The sequence below is a fragment of the Oncorhynchus keta genome, chromosome 7 (assembly GCF_023373465.1).
Source record: "Oncorhynchus keta strain PuntledgeMale-10-30-2019 chromosome 7, Oket_V2, whole genome shotgun sequence".
In the NCBI taxonomy this organism is placed as follows: domain Eukaryota; kingdom Metazoa; phylum Chordata; class Actinopteri; order Salmoniformes; family Salmonidae; genus Oncorhynchus; species Oncorhynchus keta.
Genome location: NC_068427.1, coordinates 27,506,724 through 27,533,273, shown reverse-complemented (window position 1 = coordinate 27,533,273; position 26,550 = coordinate 27,506,724). Strand labels below are relative to the sequence as shown.

Genomic DNA, 26,550 nt, shown 5'->3' with positions numbered 1-26,550 from the left:
CAGGCGTTGCTGACGGATGATAGAACTTACAACTCCTGGATAGGTATTCTATGATGAGCTAACCACATATGTTATAGAAATCTGGTGCCCGATGACACAGTTGATGACGTAGCACATAACCATTGGTTGATGCAAGCAACGTCTGAGCAGGGGAACGCAACATGAGGATGGAGTGGATTGAGTGACAGTTGCCATACTCAGAGGGCTGTGGTCCAATTCTCTCCTCTTCTTGTAAGCTCAGTTCTCCACCACAAAACACCAGAACATAGCAAAAAAAAGTATACATGAGTTCACCTGCTTTTACACTATGATTTGACTGTTATATATGTTTCTTTTGAAAATATATTTAGAAAGGAATAGTTTCGCCATATTAAAACGAGAGTTCAGTTCACTTCACAGGGTTTACCTTAAAATTAGGGACATATGTAAATGAATCACTAATCACATTAAATAAATAATAGTCTTCAGGGCATAGTTTTTCAAGTGTTTTAATTCTGTAATCCTCTTTTTTGCAATACAGAATCAGATAAATGTGGCTGTTTTTGAGTAAACCATTCGATCTACTGGACAGGTTGTGGTACTACTTCTACACTGTCACAAGGAAACAGAGATGAGTACATAAATACATAAACTATATTAATAAGGGTACCTATATTAAAAATAATAAAGTCTGAAGATCACTTATGTTATAAGTAAGTACACACATTTATTTGACACATCTCAATATGACAACTGACCACATACCTATAATGCAGTCAATTTAACATATGAACCTTTGGTTTTCAGATGTAAGAACGTTTTTTAAACCTGTTCACCTTAATTACATTACATTTCTTTCTTGCATGCCTTTCACCTTTCTAAGTCCACCCTGAATCCACCCTTCCAGTGGGATTAGATAATCCTGATTTTAGGCATCAAAACTATCCTAATCACCTTTGAAAAATGCAAAAACTACATTTAATCCTAAATGTCAGATTGGATAACCAAATCGGTACCCTACTGGGGTTTTTCAGTTTTGAAAAACCCAATTCTAACATTTAATCCTATCTGATTGTTGAAATCCGATCAGATAACTTTTGAAAACTGGGCCCAGAAATAACTTTGTCAGAGCAACTAAATAACTTTACAATGATGGAGAAAATGTGGGGAGATTTTAGGTAGTGGGTTCAAATCTTCCTAGAAGTCAGAAAAACATGCCATGGGACATGTGAAAAATAAGCTTTTGGGGACTTTAGGAAGTTTTTAGTTATATTTCAAATCTGATTTATGAAATGTTCCATGTGGTTTATATTAAAATTAGGCTGGTTGTTCCTCCCTGTCGCTGACTCGTCTTCCAGCACAGTAGGTGGCGGTAATGCACCATTAACGCTGGAGGCCAAACGTCGATTAATCCCACCGAAGAAGAACTGCTCATTGTCGCGCATGCGTTCCTCGATTTATGGCAAGGCACAAAAGTGGCGCTTTATCGTTTCAACCTCTGCTCAGGTAAGAATTTCCAATACCTTTTGTACAATTTTACGGTTAATTAGTAAAAGTTTCAACAACTAGCTATGGTGTAAGACAGATGTCCACGGACTTCCCGTGTCTCCTGATATGTTTTAAAGTAAAAAAAGGCGACCACTTAGCAGTAAATGTTTCACCCGCCTGAGATTGTATTTATTTCTCATCCTCTTGCCTCTGCCCTCTCTTATTGTTTCGCGCTGTCTCTAATGGCGGACGTGAGGCGGTCCTGTTTGCTGACGGAAGAGGGGCACATTTTAGCCGTTGTATAATATGTTATATTATTTAGAATAGATTTGGAATAGTGTTGTAAAAACGACATACTGAGAATGATTGTTTTTAGGTCTGTAAAGTATTTTCACACAAACAGGGCAGTTAGACATGTAACAGTATAGCGCCTCCCTTCGGCAAGTTGACTACGTCACGTGTATTTTCTTTGGTTGCACCGAATAGTTTATGGGGTAACATTCCAATTAAACGTTGACTTTACACAGTTATCTCAAATACAATACATTTGTTTTGACTGTTGTGAAAACAATGTCCACTGTATTGTGTTCGGAGCATGGTCGTTTTTTTCCTTCTATGGAGTGCTCTTGGATTTGTGTCGGTTACATGACTCGCCAGCACATGTGTTACTAATAGTCGGAATAATTTATACTTTTTCTGTAATAACAATGACACAGTCTGGTTGGCTCTACTCCCTCCTGCTCGCCTCTAATCCATTCCTGCCAGCAGGGGTGGGTATTGCTACAGTTTGTAAGGAGGTAGGCTGTCATAGGGACAGCCGTGATTGGGCGTACAATTGGCTCCGCGTCGTCTGGGTTTGGCCAAGGTAGGCGGTCATTGTAAATAAGAAGTTGTTGTTAATTGTCTTGCCTGCTTAAATTAAATAATGTGTTCTATATACGTAAATCCATGATCCTCCATTTAGTATGGTATTAATTTGTTTTACCATTTTGTATGATGCACTACATGACCAAAAGTATGTGGGCAACTGCTTGTTCAACTTCTTCTACACCCTTTGTGTGCGGTGTCATTGTAATGGTGAAACAGGAAAGGACCTTCCCCAAACTGTTTACACAAAGTTGGAAGCACAGAATGGTCTCGAATGTCATTGTTTGCTGTGGCGTTAACATTTCCCTTCACTGGACCTAAGGGGCCTAGCCCGAACCAGGAAAAACAGCCCCAGACTATTATTCCTCCTCCACCAAACTTGACAGTTGGTACTATGCATTCGGGCTGGTAGCGTTCTCCTGACATCCGCCAAACCCAGATTCGTCTTTAGGACTGCCAGATGGTGAGGCGTGCGTCATCACTCCATAGAACGCTTGAACCTGGCCAACATCCTGTGAAATTGTAGAGCGCCAAATTCAAGAACAGAAATACTCATTATAAAAATTCATAAATATACCAGTGTTATACATCAGTTTAAAGATGAACTTCTTGTTAACCTGTTACTCCTACCCCCTACTTTTTCGAACATTCTGTTAAAAATCGTGCAACATTTCAGCGCCCTGCTGCTCATGCCAGGAATATACTATATGCATATGATTAGTATCTGTGGATAGAAAACACTCAGACGTTTATAAAACTGGTTAAATCACGGCTGTGACTATAACAGAACGTGCGTTTCATCAAAGTGCAGGAAAATCTGATCACTGAAAATGGAAAAATATATCCATGCGCGACTTGAACCCATTGATAAAGGTGAACCACATTTAATGGGGCTGAGGTTGCAATACCTACAGCTTCCACACGTTGTCTAGAGTCTTGTCATTTGCCTAGGCTTTGTTTCTTGGTCAAACAGACGCAAGGCAGTGCATTTCTTCCGGTCTCCGACCGGATATTTTGGTTGAGATTTACCCGGACATTTTTTCCAGACGGACAGCTCAAGAATATACTTCGCCTCGTGATCAAATTGGTCGCTTATTAACGTGTACTAATACCTAAAGTTGCATTACAAAAGTATTTCAAAGTGTTTTGTGAAAGTTTATTGTCAACTTTTTTAATTTAAAAAAACGATGTTACGCTATAAGACGCTATTTTTTTTCCCGTTTATCACACAGTCTTCATAGATCGCTATCTAGGCTATATATGGACCGATTTAATCGAAAAAAAAGACCCAATAGTGATTATGGGACATCTAGGAGTGCCAACAAAGATGGTCAAAGGTAATGAATCTTTTATATTTTATTTGTGCGGTTTGTGTAGCGACGACTATGCTAATTATTTTGTTTACGTCCCCTGCGGGTCTTTTGGGGTGTTACATGCTATCAGATAATAGCTTCTCGTGCTTTTGCCGAAAAGCATTTTAAAAATCTGACTTGTTGCCTGGATTCACAACGAGTGTAGCTTTAATTCAATACCCTGCATGTGTATTTTAATGAACGTTTGAGTTTTAACTAGTACTATTAGCATTTAGCGTAGCGCATTTGCATTTCCAGATGTCTAGATGGGACGCCTGCGTGTCAGGTAGGAGCAAGAGGTTAATCCAACCACTGCGTCAGATTTCAAAAAGCCCTTACGGCAAAAGCATACCATGTGATCATCTGAGAACAGTGCCCAGCAGACAAATCATTACAAACAGTAACCAGCCAAGTAGAGGAGTTACACAAGTCAGAAATGGAGATAAAATGAATCACTTACCTTTGATTTTCATATGGTTGCACTCACAAGACATTCATTTATTCAATAAATGTTTGTTTTGTTCGATAAAGTCTCTCTTAACCTGGAGTGACGCCCAGCCCGTGAATTGGAATTGGATTTTTCTCAGGCTTTCGCCTGCAACATCAGTTCTGTTATACTCACAGACAATATCTTAACAGTTTTAGAAACGTTAGTGTTTTCTATCCAAAGCTGTCAATTATATGCATATTCTAGCATCTTTTCCTGACAAAATATCCCGTTTAAAACGGGAATGTTTTTTTCCCCCAAAAATGAAAATACTGCCCCTTAACACCAAGAGGTTAATATCCAAAAACCTCTGTTTTTTGTTCGCACGTTTTGTTTGATAATCCACAGGCTCAAACGCAGTAACAGGCAGACTAAAAATCCAAATGGTATCTGTAAAGTTCGTAGAATCATGTCAAACGATGTTTTATAATCAATCCTCAGGATTTTAGCCTAAATAATGGATAATATTTCAACCGGACAATAACGTCAATATAAAAGGTAAACAAGAAAGGCGCGCTCTTGGTCTTGTGCATAGAAAGTCTCTGGGCACTGAATGGTCCACTCATTCAGTGGTCTTACTCCCTCATTTTTCAGAATACAAGCCTGAAACCATTTCTAAAGACTGACATCTAGTGGAAGCCATAGGAAGTGCATTTTGACTCCTAAGTTAATGGATACTGTAATGGCATTCAATAGAAAACTACAAACATTTAAAAAAGTCCACTTCCTGGATGGATTCTTATCATGTTTTCGCCTGTGAAATCAGTTCTGTTATTCTGACAGACAATATTATTATAACAGTTTTGGAAGCGTTACTGTTTTCTATCCAAGTCTACCAATTATATGCATATCCTAGCTTCTGGGCCTGAGTAGCAGGCAGTTTACTTTGGGCACGTTTTTCATCCGGAAGTGAAAATCGTGCCCCCTACCCTAGTGAAGTTAAGTACTGCCTGTGTTGAGCACAAGGAGCTGTGGGCTTCTGCTATGGTGATGGTGGACCTCTGCAGATAGGCGGACAGTTTGCTCCGGTGTGTTAGTGTGTCATGCAGGAAGCCACAGAGGTGGATAACAGCCTCCCTTGCAGTACTGGCCTTGGCCTGCTAGACACATCAGACATTTTGGGCATCAGCATATTGAATCTTAAATAGATAAAGAACAAAGACATACAAATAGTTGCTGTACAAAAAAACTATTAGATATGACACATTTTATCAGTGCATAAATCATGGAAACATGGTACCAATTGTAACTGTGTATGTTATTTACTGGACATTACATATTGATGATGACTTTTGGAGTACTTAGCATAGCAATCTAAAGCCAGTACCTGTTCCAGGTGCTGGACACGCCCCTGGTAACCTCGCAGGAAGTGTTCCAGTGCACGCAGTAGGTGTCCTACCCATCGGGTCTTGCCAATTCTGGTGGGCACCAGTGGTGTGTGCCCAAGAGCCTGGAAGCTGTTTACCAGTTTTGCCCGGTTCAGTGGACTGGTGTGGTAGGTGTAGAGCCCACTGATGAGGTCTTCTACTTTCTGAAACATCAAATCAAATTTTATTTTTAAACTTATTTTATTTTTTATACCTTTTATTTAACTAGGCAAGTCAGTTAACACATTCTTTGTTTCAATGACGGCCTAGGAATGGTGGGTTAACTGCCTCGTTCAGGGGCAGAACGACAGATTTTCACCTTGTCAGCTCGGGGAATCCAATCTTGCAACCATACAGTTAACTTGTCCAATGCAATAATGACCTGCCTCTCTCTCGTTGCACTCCACAAGGAGACTGCCTGTTACGCGAATGCAGTAAGCCACGGTAAGTTGATAGCTAGCATTAAACTTATCTTATAAAATAACAATCAATCCTAATCACTAGTTAACTACACATGGTTGATGATATTATTAGATATTATCTAGCTTGTCCTGCGTTGCATATGATCTGGCTTAGCATACAAGTATCTCACCGAGCGGTGGTAGGCAGAAGCAGGCGCGTAAACATTCATTCAAACAGCACTTTCGTGCATTTTGCCAGCAGCTCTTCATTGTGCGTCAAGCATTGCGCTGTTTATGACCTCAAGCCTATCAACTCCCGAGATGAGGCTGGTGTAACCAAAGTGAAATGGCTAGCTAGTTAGGGCATGCTAACTAGCGGGACGGAAGCTATACTGTTACACTGGCAGTACTAAAGTGCCTATAAGAACATCCAATAGTCAAAGGTTAATGAAATACAAATGGTATAGAGGGAAATAGTCCTATAATTCCTATAATAACTACAACCTAAAACTTCTTAACTGGGAATAAGGAACCACCAGCTCTCATATGTTCTCATGTTGTGAGCAAGGAACTGAAATGTAAGCTTTCTTACATAGCACATATTGCACTTTTACTTTCTTCTCCAACACTTAGTTTTTACATTATTTAAACCAAATTGAACATGTTTCATTATTTACTTGAGGCTAAATTGATTTTATTGATGTATTATATTAAGTTAAAATAAGTGTTCATTCAGTATTGTTGTAATTGTCATTATTACAACACACAAAATGTAAAAAATTGGCCAATTTAATCGGTCGACCTCTATCACATACACATGGTTAGCAGATGTTAATGCGAGTGCAGCAAAATGCTTGTGCTTCTAGACAATGCAGTAATAACCAACGTGTCATCTAACCCTACAATTACACAACTACTACCATATACACACAAGTTTAAAGGGATAAAGAATATGTACATAAAGATGTATGAGTGAGTGATGGTACAGAACGGCATAGGCAAGATGCAGTAGATGGTATCGAGTACAGTATATCCGTATGAGATGAGTAATGTAGGGTATGTAAACATTATATTAAGTGGCATTGTTTAGTGGCAAGAGATACATTTTTTCCTTCAATTTCCATTATTAAAGTGAGCTGGTGTTAGGGTTAGGGAGCAAGACATCCTGTTCCGCGACGGGCTGTTTTTTTGTTTGTTTTGTAATCCGTGATTGACTGTAGACCCTGCCACATACTGAGATGTTTAATTGCAACTCTACTTTGTCTCTATACTGATGTTAGCTTGTTTGATTGGCTTGCGGAGGGAATAGCTACACTGTTTGTATACGGTCAAGTTTCTGGTCACCTTGCCCTGGTGAAAAGCAGTGGTTTTCGCTTTAAGTTTCGCGTGAATGCTACCATCAATCCGCGGTTTCTGGTTTGGGAATGTTTTAATAGACGCTGTGGGTACGACATCACCAATGCGCTTTCTGATGAACTCGCTCACTGAATCAGCGTATTCGTCAATGTTGTTGGACGCAATGCGGAACATATCTCAATCCACGTTATAGAAGCAGTCTGTTTCTAGAGCGATCATCACATTGGACCGGATGGCATCAAAAGTTCATTTCAAGGCGGTGTGCCATACAGTGGATGGTGATGATGTAGGCCCCGCCCCCCTTCAGCATGCTGACCACACCGTTCTTGGCTCTGGTCATCACAGCAGCTCCATCTGTTCCCAGAGCGACCAACTTGCTCCCCCAATCCTCACACACTCCCATGATGGCACTGATGGCGTTGCTTATATGTTCCGCGTCTGCTTTCTCGACCAACTCGATGCCGACTTTCTCGATCGACTTTCTCGATCTTGGCCTTGTGACAGAATCTGACAAACTGTCTGTGGAGCCATCTGACATGGAGAATAAGTTGGTGTTTTTCAGATTGTCTTTGATGTTTCTCTCCACCTCTGCAATATGGTGCATAAACTCTTTGGCATGCTTCTCATTTCTCTATGTTGAGCCCACAGTGATTCCTATTTTTTTTTTTGTGCAAAAAATCAAACTAAATTAATTAGATATTCAATCATGTTATCCAATATAGCTGGCAGTTGATTGTGCTAAATTAGCCTTCTACCCTTTTGTTTACTTAAGGATCAACACTATAAGGCTGGTAAAGTTTTAAAAAATTCACAATGCTTTAAAATGTAAACAGCATCCGGAGACAAACATTAAAATACAATGTTACAGAGCCACAGGAAAGCATGGAGATCCATGTCAGCATCAGTAGGCCTATAATTTTATGGTATTCATACACTATTTTGAGGTGAACAAAAGCTTATCAAGAGCTGAGAAATAACCTACAATACTGGACCACGTCTGCTAAATAGACTTGAAAAAACTACCTACAAAAGTACTAGTCTAGCTACAAGAGTAACAACATTTTCTCTTACTCGCACATCCACTGGAAGTCAGAAAGTGGTCTCGCCTTTTTGCCAATGACATGTACAGTCCTAAACAGTATCTTCGTGTTGGTCTACTCTGACATTGCCATTAGCACCGTCACAGAGGGTGTCGGGGGGGGGGGGCTCCGATTGATTGCCTGCATGTCTGTGTCCCTGGCTCAATGTGACACTTGCTGTGTTCATGTTCACAAGTTCTCCAGCTTAATTTCCGTGTTTTATTTCCGAAGACAAATTAGTTGTTTATGCTTTTATCTTTAGCGTACTTGTAACACCACACAGAACAACTCATCGCCTCAGCATCATACTGTAGCCAGCCTCTTAACTACATCTCCATTTCTCACAAAACATTGTTTTTTATGTGAATTGTCCTCCTTTTCATCGGTGGGTTTTTGTTTCAAAGGTTGGCTTTCTCCAGGTAAATGTCGCTGATGCCCTGTACGGTAAACATTGCTGCGAAACTAGGAGCACTAGAGGCGATCTGTGGCTGGCAAACATGAGTAATTTCCTCCGAACCATCATGCCAGATATTTTATTATGTGACTTTTGGTAAAACATTTAACTGTCAGTGCTGTGGAAAGCCTTCTGAGATTTACTCGCCAAATGGAAAATGTACCCGCATTTGGCTCTTGACGGGTGTTCATTTCGGACCCTGCTTGTATGTGTATATACAGTATAGTGGATGTTATGAGTTACAATTAGTATGATATGTTTCGAATTTCAAAAATTAAATGTTACAAGTTTTGCAAAAAGTATATGTTATGAATTCTAATTTGTTGTGTCTGACATTGGCTTGGTGGCTAATGCTGGCTAGCTGGTTAAAGTTAAGATGAGGGTTACATTCAGGAGTTAGGATTAGGGGAAGACAACTAAAAAATCCAGATCATTCTGTTTCAAAATTGCTAAAGTTGTTCAAGATGAGATTCAACACGTAACCCATCCACCCCAACCAACCACCCTCCTTTAGTTTTTGCCTGAAGTAACCTTATGTCTTATGTAACTTACTTACTGACTTTATTGTCCCCATGGGGAAATTTTGTTGCAGTGTCACGTACTCATTTAAAGTGGCGTTTTAAATACAAAACAAGATTGACAATACAACTTTCATAAGTTACGCATGAATAAAAATAATAACAGTAAGAAATATTAACTTCTTTTTTTTTTAAGAAGTAAAGACTAGCCTGCTGGCCTTACGGGGTCAATGGGAACATTCAAAATCAAATCAAATTTTATTTGTCACATACACATGGTTAGCAGATGTTAATGCGAGTGTAGCGAAATGCTTGTGCTTCTATTTCTAACAATGCAGTAATAACCAACAAGTAATCTAACTAACAATTCCAAAACTACTGTCTTATACACAGTGTAAGGGGATAAACAATATGTACATAAGGATATATGAATGAGTGATGGTACAGAGCAGCATAGGCAAGATACAGTAGATGGTATCGAGTACAGTATATACATATGAGATGAGTATGTAAACAAAGTGGCATAGTTAAAGTGGCTAGTGATACATGTATTACATAAGGATGCAGTCGATGATATAGAGTACAGTATAAACGTATGCATATGAGATGAATAATGTAGGGTAAGTAACATTATATAAGGTAGCATTGTTTAAAGTGGCTAGTGATATATTTACATAATTTCCGATCAATTCCCATTATTAAAGTGGCCGGAGTTGAGTCAGTGTCAGTGTGTTGGCAGCAGCCACTCAATGTTAGCGGTGGCTGTTTAACAGTCTGATGGCCTTGGGATAGAAGCTGTTTTTCAGTCTCTCGGTCCCAGCTTTGATGCACCTGTACTGACCTCTCCTTCTGGATGATAGCGAGGTTAACAGGCAGTGGCTCGGGTGGTTGTTGTCCTTGATGATCTTTATGGCCTTCCTGTAACATCGGGTGGTGTAGGTGTCCTGGAGGGCAGGTAGTTTGCCCCCGGTGATGCGTTGTGCAGACCTCACTACCCTCTGGAGAGCCTTACGGTTGAGGGCGGAGCAGTTGCCGTACCAGGCGGTGATACAGCCCGCCAGGATGCTCTCGATTGTTCATCTGTAGAAGTTTGTGAGTGCTTTTGGTGACAAGCTGAATTTCTTCAGCCTCCTGAGGTTGAAGAGGCGCTGCTGCGCCTTCTTTACGATGCTGTCTGTGTGAGTGGACCAATTCAGTTTGTCTGTGATGTGTATGCCTAGGAACTTAAAACGTGCTACCCTCTCCACTACTGTTCCATCGATGTGGATAGTGGGGTGTTCCCTCTGCTGTTTCCTGAAGTCCACAATCATCTCCTTAGTTTTGTTGACGTTGAGTGTGAGGTTATTTTCCTGACACCACACTCCGAGGGCCCTCACCTCCTCCCTGTAGGCTGTCTCGTCGTTGTTGGTAATCAAGCCTACCACTGTTGTGTCGTCCGCAAACTTGATGATTGAGTTGGAGGCGTGCGTGGCCACGCAGTTGTGGGTGAACAGGGAGTACAGGACAGGGCTCAGAACGCACCCTTGTGGGGCCCCAGTGTTGAGGATCAGCGGGGAGGAGATGTTGTTGCCTACCCTCACCACCTTGGGGCGGCCCGTCAGGAAGTCCAGTACCCAGCTGCACAGGGCGGGGTCGAGACCCAGGGTCTCGAGCTTGATGACGAGCTTGGAGGGTACTATGGTGTTGAATGCCGAGCTGTAGTCGATGAACAGCATTCTCACATAGGTATTCCTCTTGTCCAGATGGGTTAGGGCAGTATGCAGTGTGGTTGAGATTGCATCGTCTGTGGACGTATTTGGGCGGTAAGCAAATTGGAGTGGGTCTAGGGTGTCAGGTAGGGTGGAGGTGATATGGTCCTTGACTAGTCTCTCAAAGCACTTCATGATGACTGAAGTGAGTGCTACGGGGCGGGGCGGTAGTCATTTAGCTCAGTTACCTTAGCTTTCTTGGGAACAGGAACAATGGTGGCCCTCTTGAAGCATGTGGGAACAGCAGACTGGTATAGGGATTGATTGAATATGTCCGTAAACACACCGGCCAGCTGGTCTGCGCATGCGCCGAGGGCGCGGCTGGGGATGCTGTCTGGGCCTGCAGCCTTGCGAGGGTTAACACGTTTAAATGTCTTACTCACCTCGGCTGCAGTGAAGGAGAGACCGCATGTTTTCGTTGCAGGCCGTGTCAGTGGCACTGTATCCTCAAAGCGGGCAAAAAAGTTATTTAGTCTGCCTGGGAGCAAGACATCCTGGTCCGTGACTGGGCTGGATTTCTTCTTGTCGTCCCTGATTGACTGTAGACCCTGCCACATGCCTCTTGTGTCTGAGCCGTTGAATTGAGATTCTACTTTCTCTGTACAAATACAGGTGTGCCAAGCTTGTAGTGTCATACCCAAAAAGACTCAGCTGTAATCGATGCCAAAAGTGCTTGAACAAAGTACTGAGTAAAGGGTCTGAATACTTATGTAAATGTGTGTTTCTGTTTTAATTTGAATAAATTAGGAAAAATGTCTGACTTTTTTGCTTTGCCATTTATTGGTTATTGTGTATAGATGGACGGGGGGCAATTTGATCAATTGTAGAATACGGCTGTAACCTAAAAAATGTGGAAAAGGTCAAGGGGTCTGAATATTTTCCAAATGCATTGTATGCTGACGACACAACATTATACACGCCGGTTACCACAGGAAGTGAAATCACTGTTACACTTAACAAAGAGCTGCAGTCAGTTTTAGAATGGGTGGAATGTAATAAGCTAGTACTAAATATTTCAAAAAGAAAGCATTGTATTTGTGACATATCTTGTAATGAATAATGTTGAATTTGAGCAAGTTGAGGAGACTGTCATGGTCAAAACATTAATGCAACAGTAGCTAAGATGGGAAGCGGGCGGTCTGTAATAATGCGCTACTCTGCTTTCTTGACATTGCTATCAACAAAACAAGGTCTATAGGCCCTAGTTGTGTTGTAACTGGACTACTGCCCAGTCATATGGTCAAGTGCCACAAAGAGGGACATAGGCAAAATACAGTTGGCCCAGAGCAGCAAGGCTGGCCCTTAAATGTATACACAGAGCTAACTCAATGACATGCATGTCAGTCTCTCCTGGATCAAAATAACGGAGAGATTGACTGCATCACTACGTGTCTTTGTGAGAGGTATTGACAGCACTGAGCTGTCTTTTTAAACAACTAGCACACATCTCAGACACCCAATGGGTATCCCTAATAAACATACTCGGCCTACTGCCATAATCAGTTTAATATTGAATTATTAGTGTTCATGTAAACGTGGGCTATTCAATGAGAGATGTTCAGAAACAGACAAGATGACGACCTACACATTACATTGTTTGATTACTTCATGGAGCAAAAAAGTATTTTAAGAACTGCACATTTTCAAACGTTCCATCTGCAACTAGCGATAGTTTAGGAGACCGGTGTCTTCCATGTCGAGAATGAAGAAAGTATCGCCACCTTTAGATTAGTTGACCGTGCTTTTCGTTATCTAATCTGTAGGCTTGGGCGGTGTCCAGATTTTTATATTGTCATACCATCCTTCTCTCATAGTGGGATTTACAATATTACCGGGTGTTTAAAAACGCAAGAAAAGCCCATTGGTCCTCTACCAGAATGTGAGCAAAACTAGCACAAACAAATGGCGACATCACATAGACTCTGTTAGTTTTCGCTTGTTAGCATTTAGCTAGCAAACTAATTGCAAATCCAGCTCAAAGTTATACAAGCATAGCTATTAGCTACCAAATGTTATTTTTGATAAGTGTGGACATTTACAAGCAGAAGTCAACAAGATAAATTGTGCAAATGAACAAAGTTGTGATTCATGGTTTTCTGAAGGAAGAGCAGCAGGGTTGCAGAGAGCAGATGGGAGAAGAACGCAGGTGGGAAGCACAGGAAAATAATTGCAGCTGTACATAACTCATCCAGAACTATTTGACTTCTGTCAGGAAGCCATTAATACATTTATGATGGCAATAATTTAGTAGTGAATTGCATACCTCACCTTGTGCACCACACAACAGACTCGCTGATAGATATTGAATGCTATGGAATAATCAGCTCACTTTCTCCCGTTGTGCTATTTACAAACAAGTGACTGGCTCAATTGTTCTGTGGAACTATGGTAAGCTTCATAATTTAAAATATTGTGACGGGGAAATCAAGAACGCAGTCTGCTTTACCTCCTAAGGTATTGCACAAGTTGACTGCAGATAATAACTTGAAGTAGCTACAAATATTCACATTTGTTGAAACACTTCACAGAAGTAGTTTTGACACTATTGAAAAGCCACCTTGTGACTTTTTCCAAATACCCTGGTATACCGCCCAAGCCTACTAAGCTGTAACGGGTATGGAAGTATGCCAGAGTACATTATTTCATACCCTGTATACAAACTGTAGCTAGGGTGGGAATGGAACTGTTTTGTGGTCATCAAGTTAACTCACTGACCTCATCTACCCCTCTTCTCTGTTCACTAGAGCGGCTTATCGGGTATCCATATTTTTATACTTGTCATCGGTCTATTATCCACCTAATGTGTTGGACCATTCGCTCTAAGTTTTCTGAATAAAAATGATAACTCGGGGCAGGTTGACATCGTTATCCGTTTACCTTGAGAGTGGAGGAGCTGTGGAATGAAAGTTATACCCAGTTTGTGTAGTCAAGGGCACGGCCTCATAGGGGGGAGAAGAGCACTTTGGGACATGTGGTAGGCTTTATTTTTTTCGTGTATTGAGCCACATTAGGATCATCAGCTGTTAGTATCTCTGAACATGGGGTTTGATGGCAAGAAATTATGAGTTGCATTCGCAGTCTAGCAACATGAACGTGCAATAACATCTGCTAAACATGTGTATGTGACAAATATATTTTTTATTTTAATAGAATATTCTGTAATTTAGCATATTCCGGTGTTTCAAAACCGTAAGAAACTGATTAGTGAACTTGACCACCACCCATTTTTTTTCTGATGTCATCAAGCAAGCAAAGTAACAAACAAACCTTGGAATGAAATTTACAGAATGGAAACAAATGTGTGACAGCTCTTTTTTTAAATTGCTGTGTGAGTCACATTACATTGGTTTTTGTAAGCCTGACACATTAATTAAACTACTTGATTTTGCCTAGGCTTCAGAATTGTATGATATTTCATGTTACACTTGGAGAATATTTACCCTTCATTGTCCATGGTTTGAGACAAAATGGATCCCATGATTCTGAGGCAGTTGCCGTGTTTACTATGTTGTCATAACAAAATTACCATTCAGTTGTGTTCAGCGTTGGTCTTTGGGGGTGTCCGTCACACTCATGAACGGCTGTGCAACAGCATTGGCGTGCTATGTCTCTGTGGCAACTACAATCAGTTGCAGTCTACAACCATGTTTGATATAGTTGATTGGCTTATACATGGACCCAAACTGGAGAATGAGTGTGGCCAGGTAGTGCTGCATCTCGGCTCCCGTTTGGTGCCTACTGCCTAGTACTGAATGTTAGTCTGATGTCTACCTTCAGATAACAACCAACCCCCATGGTAGTCTCCTGATCACTATGGCAACCAAGGTGTTGGATCACTTGGCAACAGAGATGGTAGAGGTGGACAAAGGGGGAAGAGGGAGACAGAGGATAGATATGTGACAGTGTTTGTAGGGGGAGGTAAATGTTTGAATGAGAGGAGAACCTGGACAGAAGGAGTAGAGGGAGCCCAAAAGGGGTAGGTGGTAGAGGTCGACCGATTTTTAAATCGGAATGGCCGATTTAAAAAAAATAAAAAAAAAAATGTATGAACAATCGTAAATCAGTATTTTTGGACAACAATTTTATTTATATTTTGACTTTTTATTTAATCTTTATTTAACTAGGTAAGTCAGAACCTCTTAGAGCCACCCCCCTACTTTTTTCAATTTCTGCCTGAAGACACCCAAATCTAACTGCCTGGAGCTCAGGCACAGAACCAAGGATATGCATATTGTTGGTACCATTTGAAAGAAAACACTGTTTGTTTAAATGTGAATTGAATGTAGGAGAATATGACATAATAGATCTGGTTTAGATAATACAATGAAAAAGAAACATTCATTTTTATCTTGTTGTGTCAGATTCAGATAGGATGATGGGGACAATTTCAGTGAAAAACAGAGGGCAACAGTACATGTGCAAACTTCCAAAATGAGTGTGCTACATGACATTTATCATGAAGTCACCCAGGTGTCCCACACAAGTAGCCCAAATGTACCCAAGTGGCCAAATTGGTCAAGTTATACATTTTGAACGGAATAACTATATACAAAATACCAAAATGGTATTCTAACCCCCCTAAAAAGTAGAGAAACCTTCTTTTTTTTAAAATACTCTCATTTACAAAATAACACTTTCAATATTTGGAAGAACCGCAGTCCTCTACACAATATTATGCTGTTGATGCCAGGTGGCATAGCACATCCATGCCTGCAGAAATACATTTGGGCAGATGAACACCACTTGTGGCAGAAGCTGGATGAACCAGCTTCACTGGGGGATGGACACCTTGGCACTGGGGGCTTCCAGTGCCAGTGCGGAGTCAGTGGCACTGTGAAAATGTTCAGTTAGAATAGTTTCACATATGAGCCCTGTATCAACAGGTATAATAAACAGATATATATGAGTACATTGAACATAAGGTTGAATATATTATTATACTGTCTTAATTTCACTTTGGCCATTGTTGTGGGCCTGCCCTCCCCTCAACAGCCTCGAATAGGCTATTTCATTTCACAAATAATATTTTATATTATTAATTTCAAACAACTGCATTAGCATGAGAATAACTTACCAGTCCAAAACAATGTCCTCTCCGTTCAAAAAATATTCCTCCATTTGGGAATCGCTAAATGAATCATCCTCGCTCAATTTCTTCTAAAATTGTGTGTACATCTGTATATCTAGACTTCAATTTAGCTTTTCCTGACTTAGTCGCCATACTGATTGATATATATATATATAAACAGCTGAAAATGTGCTTTACCAAAACAATGCTGTGCGCAACATGCGTTGCTCCTTCCGGTATGAATCATCAATGGCGAATTAACCTCTTTACGCCGGAGTTTACTACATGGGTTGGTCTTCTAACACAGAAACTTTACATATTGCCGTTTACCTCAGCTCATTGGCCATCTACCCAGCTAGATTTCAGGACTATCAGTGGTTATTGGGTTAAAATACAGTCAATCAACGAAACAGCAGGCAAATCATTCGGTGCACAATGTCATTACTTGTTGTCTTCAAATCGGTTTCTTTCAGTCAATATGTCCCGCGAAATGAGTTACAAACAAACCAAACCTGATGGGTCATTTCGCGGGACGTATTGACTGAAAGAAACCGATTGGTTGGATGTGTTACAAACAAACCAGTTGATTGCAATGAAACCAAACATGACTGGAAAAGTCGCGTTCTGTGTGTGTATTTACCTCATGTGTCGCCAAATGGAATGAGACGGAATTCACGACACAAGCGGTTCACAAAATGTTTCGTGTTAGGCTATAAAAATTGATTTTATCAAACAGAAAAACATTCATTGTGTAACAATGAGCATTGGGTTTGCAAAGTGAGGAAGATTGTCAAAGGTAAACAATTTATTTTAATGCAGTTTGTGATTTTGTTACGCCTATGCTGGTTGAAATAGTTTTTTTTATGGGGTTCTATCCTCAGATAATCGCATCGTATTCTTTCACAGTAAATATTTTTTTAAATCTGACAACGCAGTTGGATTAGCAAGATTCTAGGCTTTCGAAACATGTGAGACACTTGTATTTTCAGAAATGTTTAATATGACTATTTATGTAGCGATCACCGTATGTTTACGAATTTCAGCCCGATACCGGGTTACGTGCGCAGGGAGGTTAAGAACACATTCTTACTTTCAATGACGACCTAGGAACAGTGGGTTAACTGCCTTGTTCAGGGGCAGAATGACAGATTTTTACCTTGTCAGTTCGGGGATTCAATCTTGCAACCTTATAGTTAACTAGTCCAACGCTGTAAGAGACGTTGGTTGCTTTCCAGACACACATTCTATGCAGGAATTCTAGAGACTTCCCTAGGCATTGTAAAACATACCTGACATTCTGTGCATGCCTGCGCGGTTTTGGTGTATTTAAATGACGACTGTGGTCAGGGGACAATGACAGGGTTGTATGTGGAGCATAAAAAGTCCTGCAATACCAGACTGTCCAGGGGAGCCACTGTCTTGCAAGAATACTAATATCTGCACATTTTCTCTCATCCTGTCCCTCTTTCTAGTCCCACCTACTAGAGGTCGACCGACTAACTTTTCAACGCCGATACCGATTTATCGGAGGACCAAAAAAAAGCCAATACCGATTATTCTGGCAATTTTTTTTTAATTTAAAAAAAAAAAAATTATTATTATTATTTTTTTATTTATTTTTTATAAACTTTTTACCCTTTTTTAAATATATATGATAATAATTTTAAAAATGTAATGACAATTACAACAATACTGAACACTTATTTTAACTTAATATAATACATCAATAAAATCAATTTAGCCTCAAATAAATAATGAAACATGTTCAATTTGGTGCAAAAACAAAGTGTTGGAGAAGAAAGTAAAAGTGCAATATGTGCCATGTAAGAAAGCTAACGTTTAAGTTCCTTGCTCAGAACATGAGAACATATGAAAGCTGGTGGTTCCTTTTAACATGAGTCTTCAATATTCCCAGGTAAGAAGTTGTAGTTTATTATAGGAATTATGACTATTTCTCTCTACCATTTGGATTTCATATACCTTTGACTATTGGATGTTCTTATAGGCACTTTAGTATTGCCAGTGTAATAGTATAGCTTCCGTCTCTCTCCTCGCCCCTACCTGGGCTTGAAACAGGAACACATCGACAACAGCTATCCTCGAAGCATCGTTACCCATGCAGAGCAAGGGGAATAACCACTGCAAGTCTCAGAGCAAGTGACGTTTGAAACGCTATTAGCGCGCACCCCGCTAACTAGCTAGCCATTTCACATCGGTTTCACCAGCCTAATCTTGGGCATTGATAGGCTTGAAGTCATAAACAGCGCAATGCTTGAAGCACAACGAAGAGCTGCTGGCAAAACGCACGAAAGTGCTGTTTGAATGAATGCTTACGAGCCTGCTGGTGTCTACCATTGCTCAGACTGCTCTATCAAATCATAGACTTAATTATAACATAATAACACACAGAAATACGAGCCTTAGGTCATTAATATGGTCAATTCCGGAAACTATCATCTCGAAAACAAGACGTTCATGCTTTCAGTGAAATACGGAACCGTTCCGTATTTTAACTGGTGGCATCCATAAGTCTAAATATTCCTGTTACATTGCACAACCTTCAATGTTATGTCAATTATGTAAAATTATGGCAAATTAGGTGGCCCAAACTGTTGCATATACCCTGACTCTGCATGCAATGACCGCAAGAGAAGTGACCATTTCACCTGGTTAATATTGCCTGCTAACCTGGATTTATTTTTAGCTAAATATGCAGGTTTAAAAATATATACTTCTGTGTAGAAAGGCATTGATGTTTATGGTTAGGTACACATTGGAGCAAGGACTTTTTTTTTTTTTTTTTTTTTTTTTCGAGTACGCACCGCATCAATTATATGCAACGCAGGACACGCTAGATAAACTAGTAATATCAACCATGTGTAGTTAACTAGTGATTATGATTGTTTTTTACAAGTTAAGTTTAATGCTAGCTCGCAACTTACTGCATTTGCGTAACAGGCAGGCTCCTCGTGGAGTGCAATGAGAGGCAGGTGGTTAAGTGGACTTTAATAAGCTCTGCTCAGGTAATGATTCTTAAGAAATTGTTGATGAATAGATATATGACAAATGAGATCAAGTTGAGACTCTGGACAGGGCGGACAAGGTATAATAAAAGACTGTTTATTCAAGCGTAATGCTATTTGGCAAAGCGTGCTGCACGGCCCCGTTCGTCTAGCTCTTATGGAACTGTCGGAAAGAGAGGCCGAAACATGATGTGCAGTCCCTTTAATACATTGAAATGACGTAGGTAGATTCTGGTAGTCCTGGCTTCTGGTAGGTTGCTTGTAGGTGATAGACAGTCCCCTCCAGCCTGGTGTCCGTGTCCCATTGGCTCTCGACAGTTCTTTGTCTTTGGAGCCCATCCCGAAGGGGGTTGGGTGTGTGTTTTAGGAATGTGCTGTATATGTTCAGTGTATATGTTATCTCAGTCAGCCACCTGTAAGGGTTGTACCAGTGTGATTAGTATCTACAGAAGGACAGGGGGAGGGGTAGGTTATAACACAGTGTGCAAGCTATAATTGCATGGTTAGGCCACAGGCAGACAACAGTCAGTGAATGTGTTATTACATGTGTTTAATATGTTTATTACAAAATACACCTGCTAGCCTAAAGTGGTTGGCTATATTCTTATTTTTTCTCACATATACACAGCTTGTACCTGGAATACTTGCACTCAACATGTTTACCATGGACTATACTTACCCATAGGCTTATGGTAGGTTTATCCTAATAACCCGTTTTGTGTTTGTGTGGGTGCAGGTGGTAGCAGCCTAAATGATGGACGGGGAACACCAGGAAGAGAATCCTTCACATGAGAAAGAAAATGCTCTACACAATGAAGAGAAGACTTCATGTGATGTGGAGAAGACTTTATGTGACATGGAGAGAGCTTTGTGTGACATAAAGAAGAGTGCTGAAGAGAGCATTTCAAGTAATGACGAGAACAGTTCAGATGATGAGGTTGGACAAAGACTGGATTCAAAAGTCCCAAATGGCTCAGAGCCTCTTCCATTTAATGCAGAACACGCCTGCGATAATGAATCTGAGCCGTTGCCACAAAAAACCTCCCAAGCTAAAAAACCTCAACGCAAGAAATTTGCGCCACGGAAAGGTACACGGTCAAGCTTACGTTCTAGCACAAAAATGACAGTCAGCGCATGTAGTATGTCAGATGATGGTAAAAGAAAATGGGACAAAAAACACTTCTGCCTGTATTGCAATGAACCACACCACAAAATTGCAAGACATTTAGAAAGGATACACGCAGAAGAAGCAGCTGTCGCTCATGCTATCAGCTTCCCCAAACTCTCCAAAATCAGGTCTCTCTTGCTTGACCAACTCCGTAACAAAGGCAACTATCAAGTTCTTCAAAGTGGACATGGTGAAATTGTGACTAAGGATAGACCCTCTTACGATGGTGTTTCTGTGCGTGACTGCCTGCCCTGCCAACACTGCTTAGCTTTTTTCAACAAAATAGATTTATGGAAGCATGAGGGCTCATGTAAAGCCAGAAAAGGACAAGATGAAAAGAGGGGAGGAAAAAGAGTGCGGGTCCAGGCTGCGTCCTCTCGACTTCTTCCACTGCCTGTCTACTCTACTGGAGGGTGTGAAGAAATAATACACAATATGAATCAAGATGACATCTTATGCCACATCAAAAATGATCCCCTAATATGTAAATACGGCAATGCATTATCTGCAAAGCATGGCCATGCCAAGTCACAGTTTACATACATTGGATCAAAAATGAGGGAATTGGCTAGATTTGTACTTACTGTAAATGAGATGGACTGTGGTGTCCAATATCTGCATGAAGTATGTGTACCATCCAAATTCAAATTGGCCGTTCATGCTGCCAGGAAAATGAGTGGTCATGACCCTACCTCCGACAGGTACAAGACCCAATCTCTTCCTTTAAAGATTGGCTATTCCTTGAAAAGAGCTACTGAAATAGCTTTTGGGGAGAGTCGTATGACAGAGGACCGTGATGCAGAGGCACAAGCCAGAAGGTTCATTGAGCTTCTTGAAAATGATTGGAATAACTGTTTTTCCGGTTTGTCCCTCAGCGCTGTCCCTCAGTGTGATGAAGTTGATGTGTCTTCACTAACTGAGGATTTGATTAAACTTCAGAAGTTTCTCAAGGTTGCAGAGGACACAGCAAAGAGAGAATTGCTCGAGAGCCCCACCAACGCTGTCTGGAAAAAGCTCAATGAAACTCTTCTTGCCGAAATAGCTCTCTTCAACAGAAAAAGGACAGGAGAGGTTGCGAAAATGTTGTTGGAAACATACACAAACAGAAAGAAATCTCCAGCTAGTGCAGACATTTTCAATAGCCTCTCAAGGCTGGAACAGGAGCTTGGTGACGACAAATTAACCAGGGTGGAAATAGAAGGCAAAAATGGTAGAACAATGCCGGTCCTACTAACGGCGAGGATGATCTCATCTCTTGAGATCCTAATTGCAAACCGAGACAAAGTTGGTGTGTCAAAGGACAACCCTTATGTCTTTGCACGGAGCCCAGATGCAGCAAGCTACGTCAGAGGGTCCGACTGTTTGAGGAAATTTGCTCATGAGTGTGATGCGAAGAATCCTGAAAGTCTGATCCATGCTACAGTGAGGAAAGAGGTTGCTATCCATTGCCAAATTCTGAACTTAAATGAAAGTGAATTGGATCAGGTGGCAAAATTATTGGGACATGACACCCAGGTCCACAAAGAGTACTACAGACTGTCTGAAAACGCAGCACATCTAGCAGAAATCAGCAAATTGCTGCTTGCAATGGATCAGGTTCCAGTGGTAATTCCAGGACCATCTGAGGAAAGGATTGTTTCACCTACATATGGTGAGTATCTGTTGCTTTGGAGAGTATTTGGAGAACATTTTCATTTTGTTTCAAGGGTTAAATGTTCAGTCAAAATCACAATTCAAATTTTGTGCCATTTACATGTTAACTAGAGCTAGATTTGAGAAGCTCGCAACTCATTACCCTAAACTATTTTCTCTGTTCCTCTTTACAATATATGATAACACATTCATGAATCATTTTCTTCTCTGTATTCATTTCATAGGGGCATATTCTGCAGGGACATATTCAACGGGAACTGATTCTGTGAGGGCGTATCCTACTGGCACATATACCACTGGGTCATCTTATCCTACAGCGACATATTCAGCAAAGTCATATACATTGGGGGCACAGCCTTCAAGGTCATATCATGCTGGGACATATCCTGAGAAGTCATATCCTTCTGGATCACATTCTGCAAGGTCATATCATGCTGGGACAGATTGTGCAAGGGTGTATCCTACTGGGATAAATCCTGCTAGATCATATTCGGTGACACATCCTGCAGAGACCTATCCAGCAGCTTCGTATGCTGCCGGGACACATCTTGCAAGTTCATATCCTGCAAGTCCTTATGACCTATCATCTCCTGCAAGATCATATACTTCGGGGACAAATCCTGCAAAATCATATCCTCAAGAGACATATCCTATGGGGACATATCGTGCAGGGACACATCTTGCGGGCTCACAACTTGCAAGGTCATATTCTGCCGGAACATATCCTGCACAGACACTTCCAGCGCGTACTGTTATTACGCCAACACTTAATGCACAGACACTTCCTGTTGGGGCAGTGCCTGCGGTTGCCGTTCCTTTGGGTGCAGTTCCTTTGGGGACAGGTTCTGTGGGGACAGATAAGGTGGGCACAGTGTGGAAACAGAGGATGTGGAGTGATGCAGCTAAGGCTGCGGTGAACCGTCAGATGGGACACTTTATCTCAATGATGGAGGTTCCAGGTAAACGGGACTGTGAAGTTTGCCTGCACAATGAACCAGCTCTAAGAGACAGGACATGGAGGGACATCAAAAACTATGTGCACAACACAGTAAAATCTATAAAACGAAAGAATGGCCTTACAAGAGTGGACCCCACAAAACAGACAAAGAAAGGATTGGCAAAGAAACAAAAAGAGGCAAAGCGTGCTAAAGAATGGGTCGGTGGAACAATGACAGTACCTGCACAGGGTCAAGAAGATAGACTTGAGGCAGGTCCTGTGGCAACACCAAGGAAACAGAAGATATGGAGTAATGAGGCTCAGGCTGCGGTCAGGCGGCAGCTAGGAGACTTCACTAAACTGATGAAGATTCCAGGTAAAAAGGAATGTGATGCATGTCTTGCAGCTGAACCAGCTCTGCAAGGCAGGACATGGAAAGATGTAAAAAACTATGTGCGTAATACATTAATGACAATGTGCAGGAGGCATATTTCAGGCAAACAAAACATGGACCATGAAAAACCAAGTCCAAGGACACAGAAACCAGGTGTCCAACAAAATCCAGGGACACTGTTGGGACTTCCAGAAGATCCTCCTGTTTATCTGTATTTATGATTACCTTGAACTAGTTTTAAAAGCTTTTGATTTAATCTGACATCCTTGCTCATTCTGGTCTCACTTTGGAACATAAAGCAAGCATGTAGAACCATTTTAAGGACATAATATCACTACGTACTTTATTCTACAAATGTATCCGTAGTAACTAGACTACATAGTGACGTAGTATGAATATAAACTTGTTTAGCTGAATTTTACGTACATTTTCTCAGCTTCTTTTTTAAAATTTTGGCACGATGTATTCTGACGCCCAAATTCAAGCTACACCAACGATGTATGTAAACCCTGGATTGCTGATGCTATGTATTGTCCTTTAAGAGGCTTTGAAGACACTGGTTGGCCTTGTTGGCACTCCCCACTAGGAGTAGTCCTCCATAGGAATGACTGGAATTCTACAGTATTTTAATTAAATGTTTCAAGGACAGAATTACATGTGGTGTGTTGTTGTAGTGAGGACAGTAACATTAGTACTCTAAAATACTTTAAGGAAATTGTCTTTTTGCCTGTACCATTGTATGTGTAGTTAATGTATATGTGTAGGTTAGGTTTTGAATTAAAACAACTGTTCAGCAAACCGAGGATTTAGTGGGTTAGGATATTCCTGGTAGAAGTGTGGTGTGAATGTGTTAAAGTACTACATTTGTGCCCAGGTTAGAGAGTATGGTTTGATGTTTGAGCCGCTTGAAATCCACCAATCACGTAAAGAAAAATGTTTCTTTGCTGTTCTAGAATTATACTGAACGAAAATTATAAGCTCAGCTTGTTACGTGTTGGTCCCATGAGCTAAAATAGATGCCAGAAATGTTCCATAAGCACAAACTTATTTCTCTCAAATGTTGGGCACAAATTACTTCACAGCCCTGTTAGTAAGCATTTCTCCTTTACATTACGACTTACAGTAAGGAGGGTATACATTTTAATATTTGTTCATACTGGTCCCACGTGGGACTCAAACCCACAACCCTGGTGTTGCAAGTGCCATGCTCTACCAAATGAGCCACACAGGACCTCCTTTACCAAGATAACCCATCCACCTGACAGGTGTGTCTCTCCCAGACTGATAAGAACCTTGGTGTGACCCTGGACAACACTCTTGTCGTTCTTTACAAATATCAAAGCTGTGATCCGCTCCTGCAGGTTCATGCTCTACGACATCTGTACATTACGACCCTATTTAACACAGGAAGTGGTGCAGGTCCTAATCCAGGCCCTTGTACTCTGTCTGGACTACTGCAACTCGCTGTTGGCTGGGCTCCCCACTTAACCCATTAAGCCCCTGCAACTTATCCAGAATGCTGCAGCACGCCTGGTTTTCAAACTTTAAGTTTTCTCATGTCACCCCACTCCTCTGCACATTCCGCTGGCTTCCATTCAAAGCTCTCATCCACTACAGGACCATGGTGCTTACCTACGGAACAGCAAGAAAAACTGCCCCTCTCTACCATCAGGCTATGCTCAAACCCTACACCCCAAGCCGAGCACTGCGTTCTGCCACCTTAGGTGCCACCCCAGTTTACAATTGGCTCATTCATCCCCCTCCTCTCTCCTGTAACTATTCCCCAGGTCGTTGCTGTAAATGAGAATGTGTTCTCAGTCAACTTACCTGGTAAAATAATGGAAAAAGAAAAGAAAGGAAAGGTCTCTTGGGTCTCCCAGCTCAGACCAAATCCAAGTTCTTCTCCGTCCTAGCACCCCTCTCTGTCCTGGCAAGCCCACCCATGGCTGTGCCCCTGCCCAGTCATGTGATATCCATAGATTTATATGCTTATGAATTGTAACTCAGTAAAATTATTCCAATTTTTGCATGTTGCATTTATATTTTTGTTCAATATAGAATCTTCACATGACTACACAAAGACCAGCCCCATTAAATGTTTTATTTTAATGGATTATACATGCATACATACATACATACATACATGCAAGTAACTGAAATGTGTTTTGCCAATTGGAAACAGTTCCTTCGTTCTGTGTGTAATTGGTTTCAGAGAATCACAGAGCCTATTCCTCTTGTACTTCGGTCTTTAGCTGTCCATGTACACTACTGTTCAAAAGTTTGGAGTCACTTAGAAATGTTTTTGTCCATTAAAATAACATCAAATTGATCAGAAATACAGTGTAGACATTGTTAATGTTGTAAATAACTATTGTAGCTGGAAATGGCTGATTTTTCTTTAAATGGAATATCTACATAGGCGTACAGAGGATCCTCCCACTCTTTCTATTGTTAGAGCCAGTTTGCGCTGTTGTGTGAAGGGAGTAGTACACAGCATTTTATGAGCTCTTCAGTTTCTTGGCAATTTATTGCATGGAATAGCCTTCATTTCTCAGAACAGGAATAGACTGATGAGTTTTAGAAGAAAGTCCTTTGTTTCCGGCCATTTTGAGCCTGTAATCAAACCCACAAATGCTGATGCTCCAGATACTCAACTTGTCTAAATAAGGCCAGTTTTATTGCTGCTTTAATCAGAACAAGTTTTCAGCTGTGCTAACATAATTGCAAAAGTGTTTCATAATGATCAATTAGCCTTTTAAAATGATAAACTTGGATTAGCTAACAACGTGCCATTGGAAAACAGGAGTGATGGTTTCTGATAATGGGCCTATGAAGATATTCCATAAAAAGCAGTTTACAGCTACAATAGTCATTTACAACATTAACAATTTCTACACTGTATTTCTGATCAATTTTGTTATTTTAATGGACAATAAATGGTAGTGTAGGTCTACTTGTTTTATTAATGTTGCTATTATTCAGTACTGTCTTAACCATATTGATTTCACAGCAGCAGTTTAAGTTTTTCAACACTAATTTATGCTGACTAACCTGTATAGGGTGTGATAGCTGTTGCTTCTCTATATTATTTAATCCACTTGACTAGTAATATTATATTTCATCCACTTGCCTCCGAGATAATGTTATTATTGCAAGTCAATCTTTGTTGATTCTAATTGCATTAAGGTTCAAGGAGGAATTATGTAAATTA

General features: G+C 40.7%; 2 protein-coding genes across 7 annotated transcripts in view; both read left to right on the top strand.

The window, feature by feature from the left end:
• The window catches only part of LOC118386262 (M-phase phosphoprotein 8-like), an 83,835-nt gene that overhangs the window by 39,306 nt on the left and 17,979 nt on the right, over nt 1-26,550 (top strand). The window lies entirely within an intron of this gene.
• LOC118386261 (uncharacterized) lies at nt 1,431-26,494 on the top strand. 2 transcript variants are annotated; one of them, XM_035773864.2, is made up of 3 exons: nt 1,431-1,485; nt 19,924-22,006; nt 22,233-26,494. In XM_035773864.2, exons 2-3 carry the CDS (start codon nt 19,939-19,941, stop codon nt 23,558-23,560), a joined length of 3,396 nt encoding a protein of 1,131 aa, XP_035629757.2. In that variant the 5' UTR covers nt 1,431-1,485; nt 19,924-19,938; the 3' UTR covers nt 23,561-26,494. The 2 variants fall into 2 exon arrangements, with proteins under 2 accessions (XP_035629757.2, XP_035629758.2); XM_035773865.2 differs by lacking the exon at nt 1,431-1,485 and adding an exon at nt 5,512-5,668.

What these genes read in the sequence shown, in the direction of transcription:
- LOC118386261 (XM_035773864.2), top strand. Translation starts at nt 19,939, where the DNA reads ATGATGGACGGGGAACACCAGGAAGAGAATCCTTCACATGAGAAAGAA. An exon ending in GATTGTTTCACCTACATATG is followed by an intron (nt 22,007 to 22,232) that starts GTGAGTATCTGT and finishes TTCATTTCATAG; the next exon opens with GGGCATATTCTGCAGGGACA.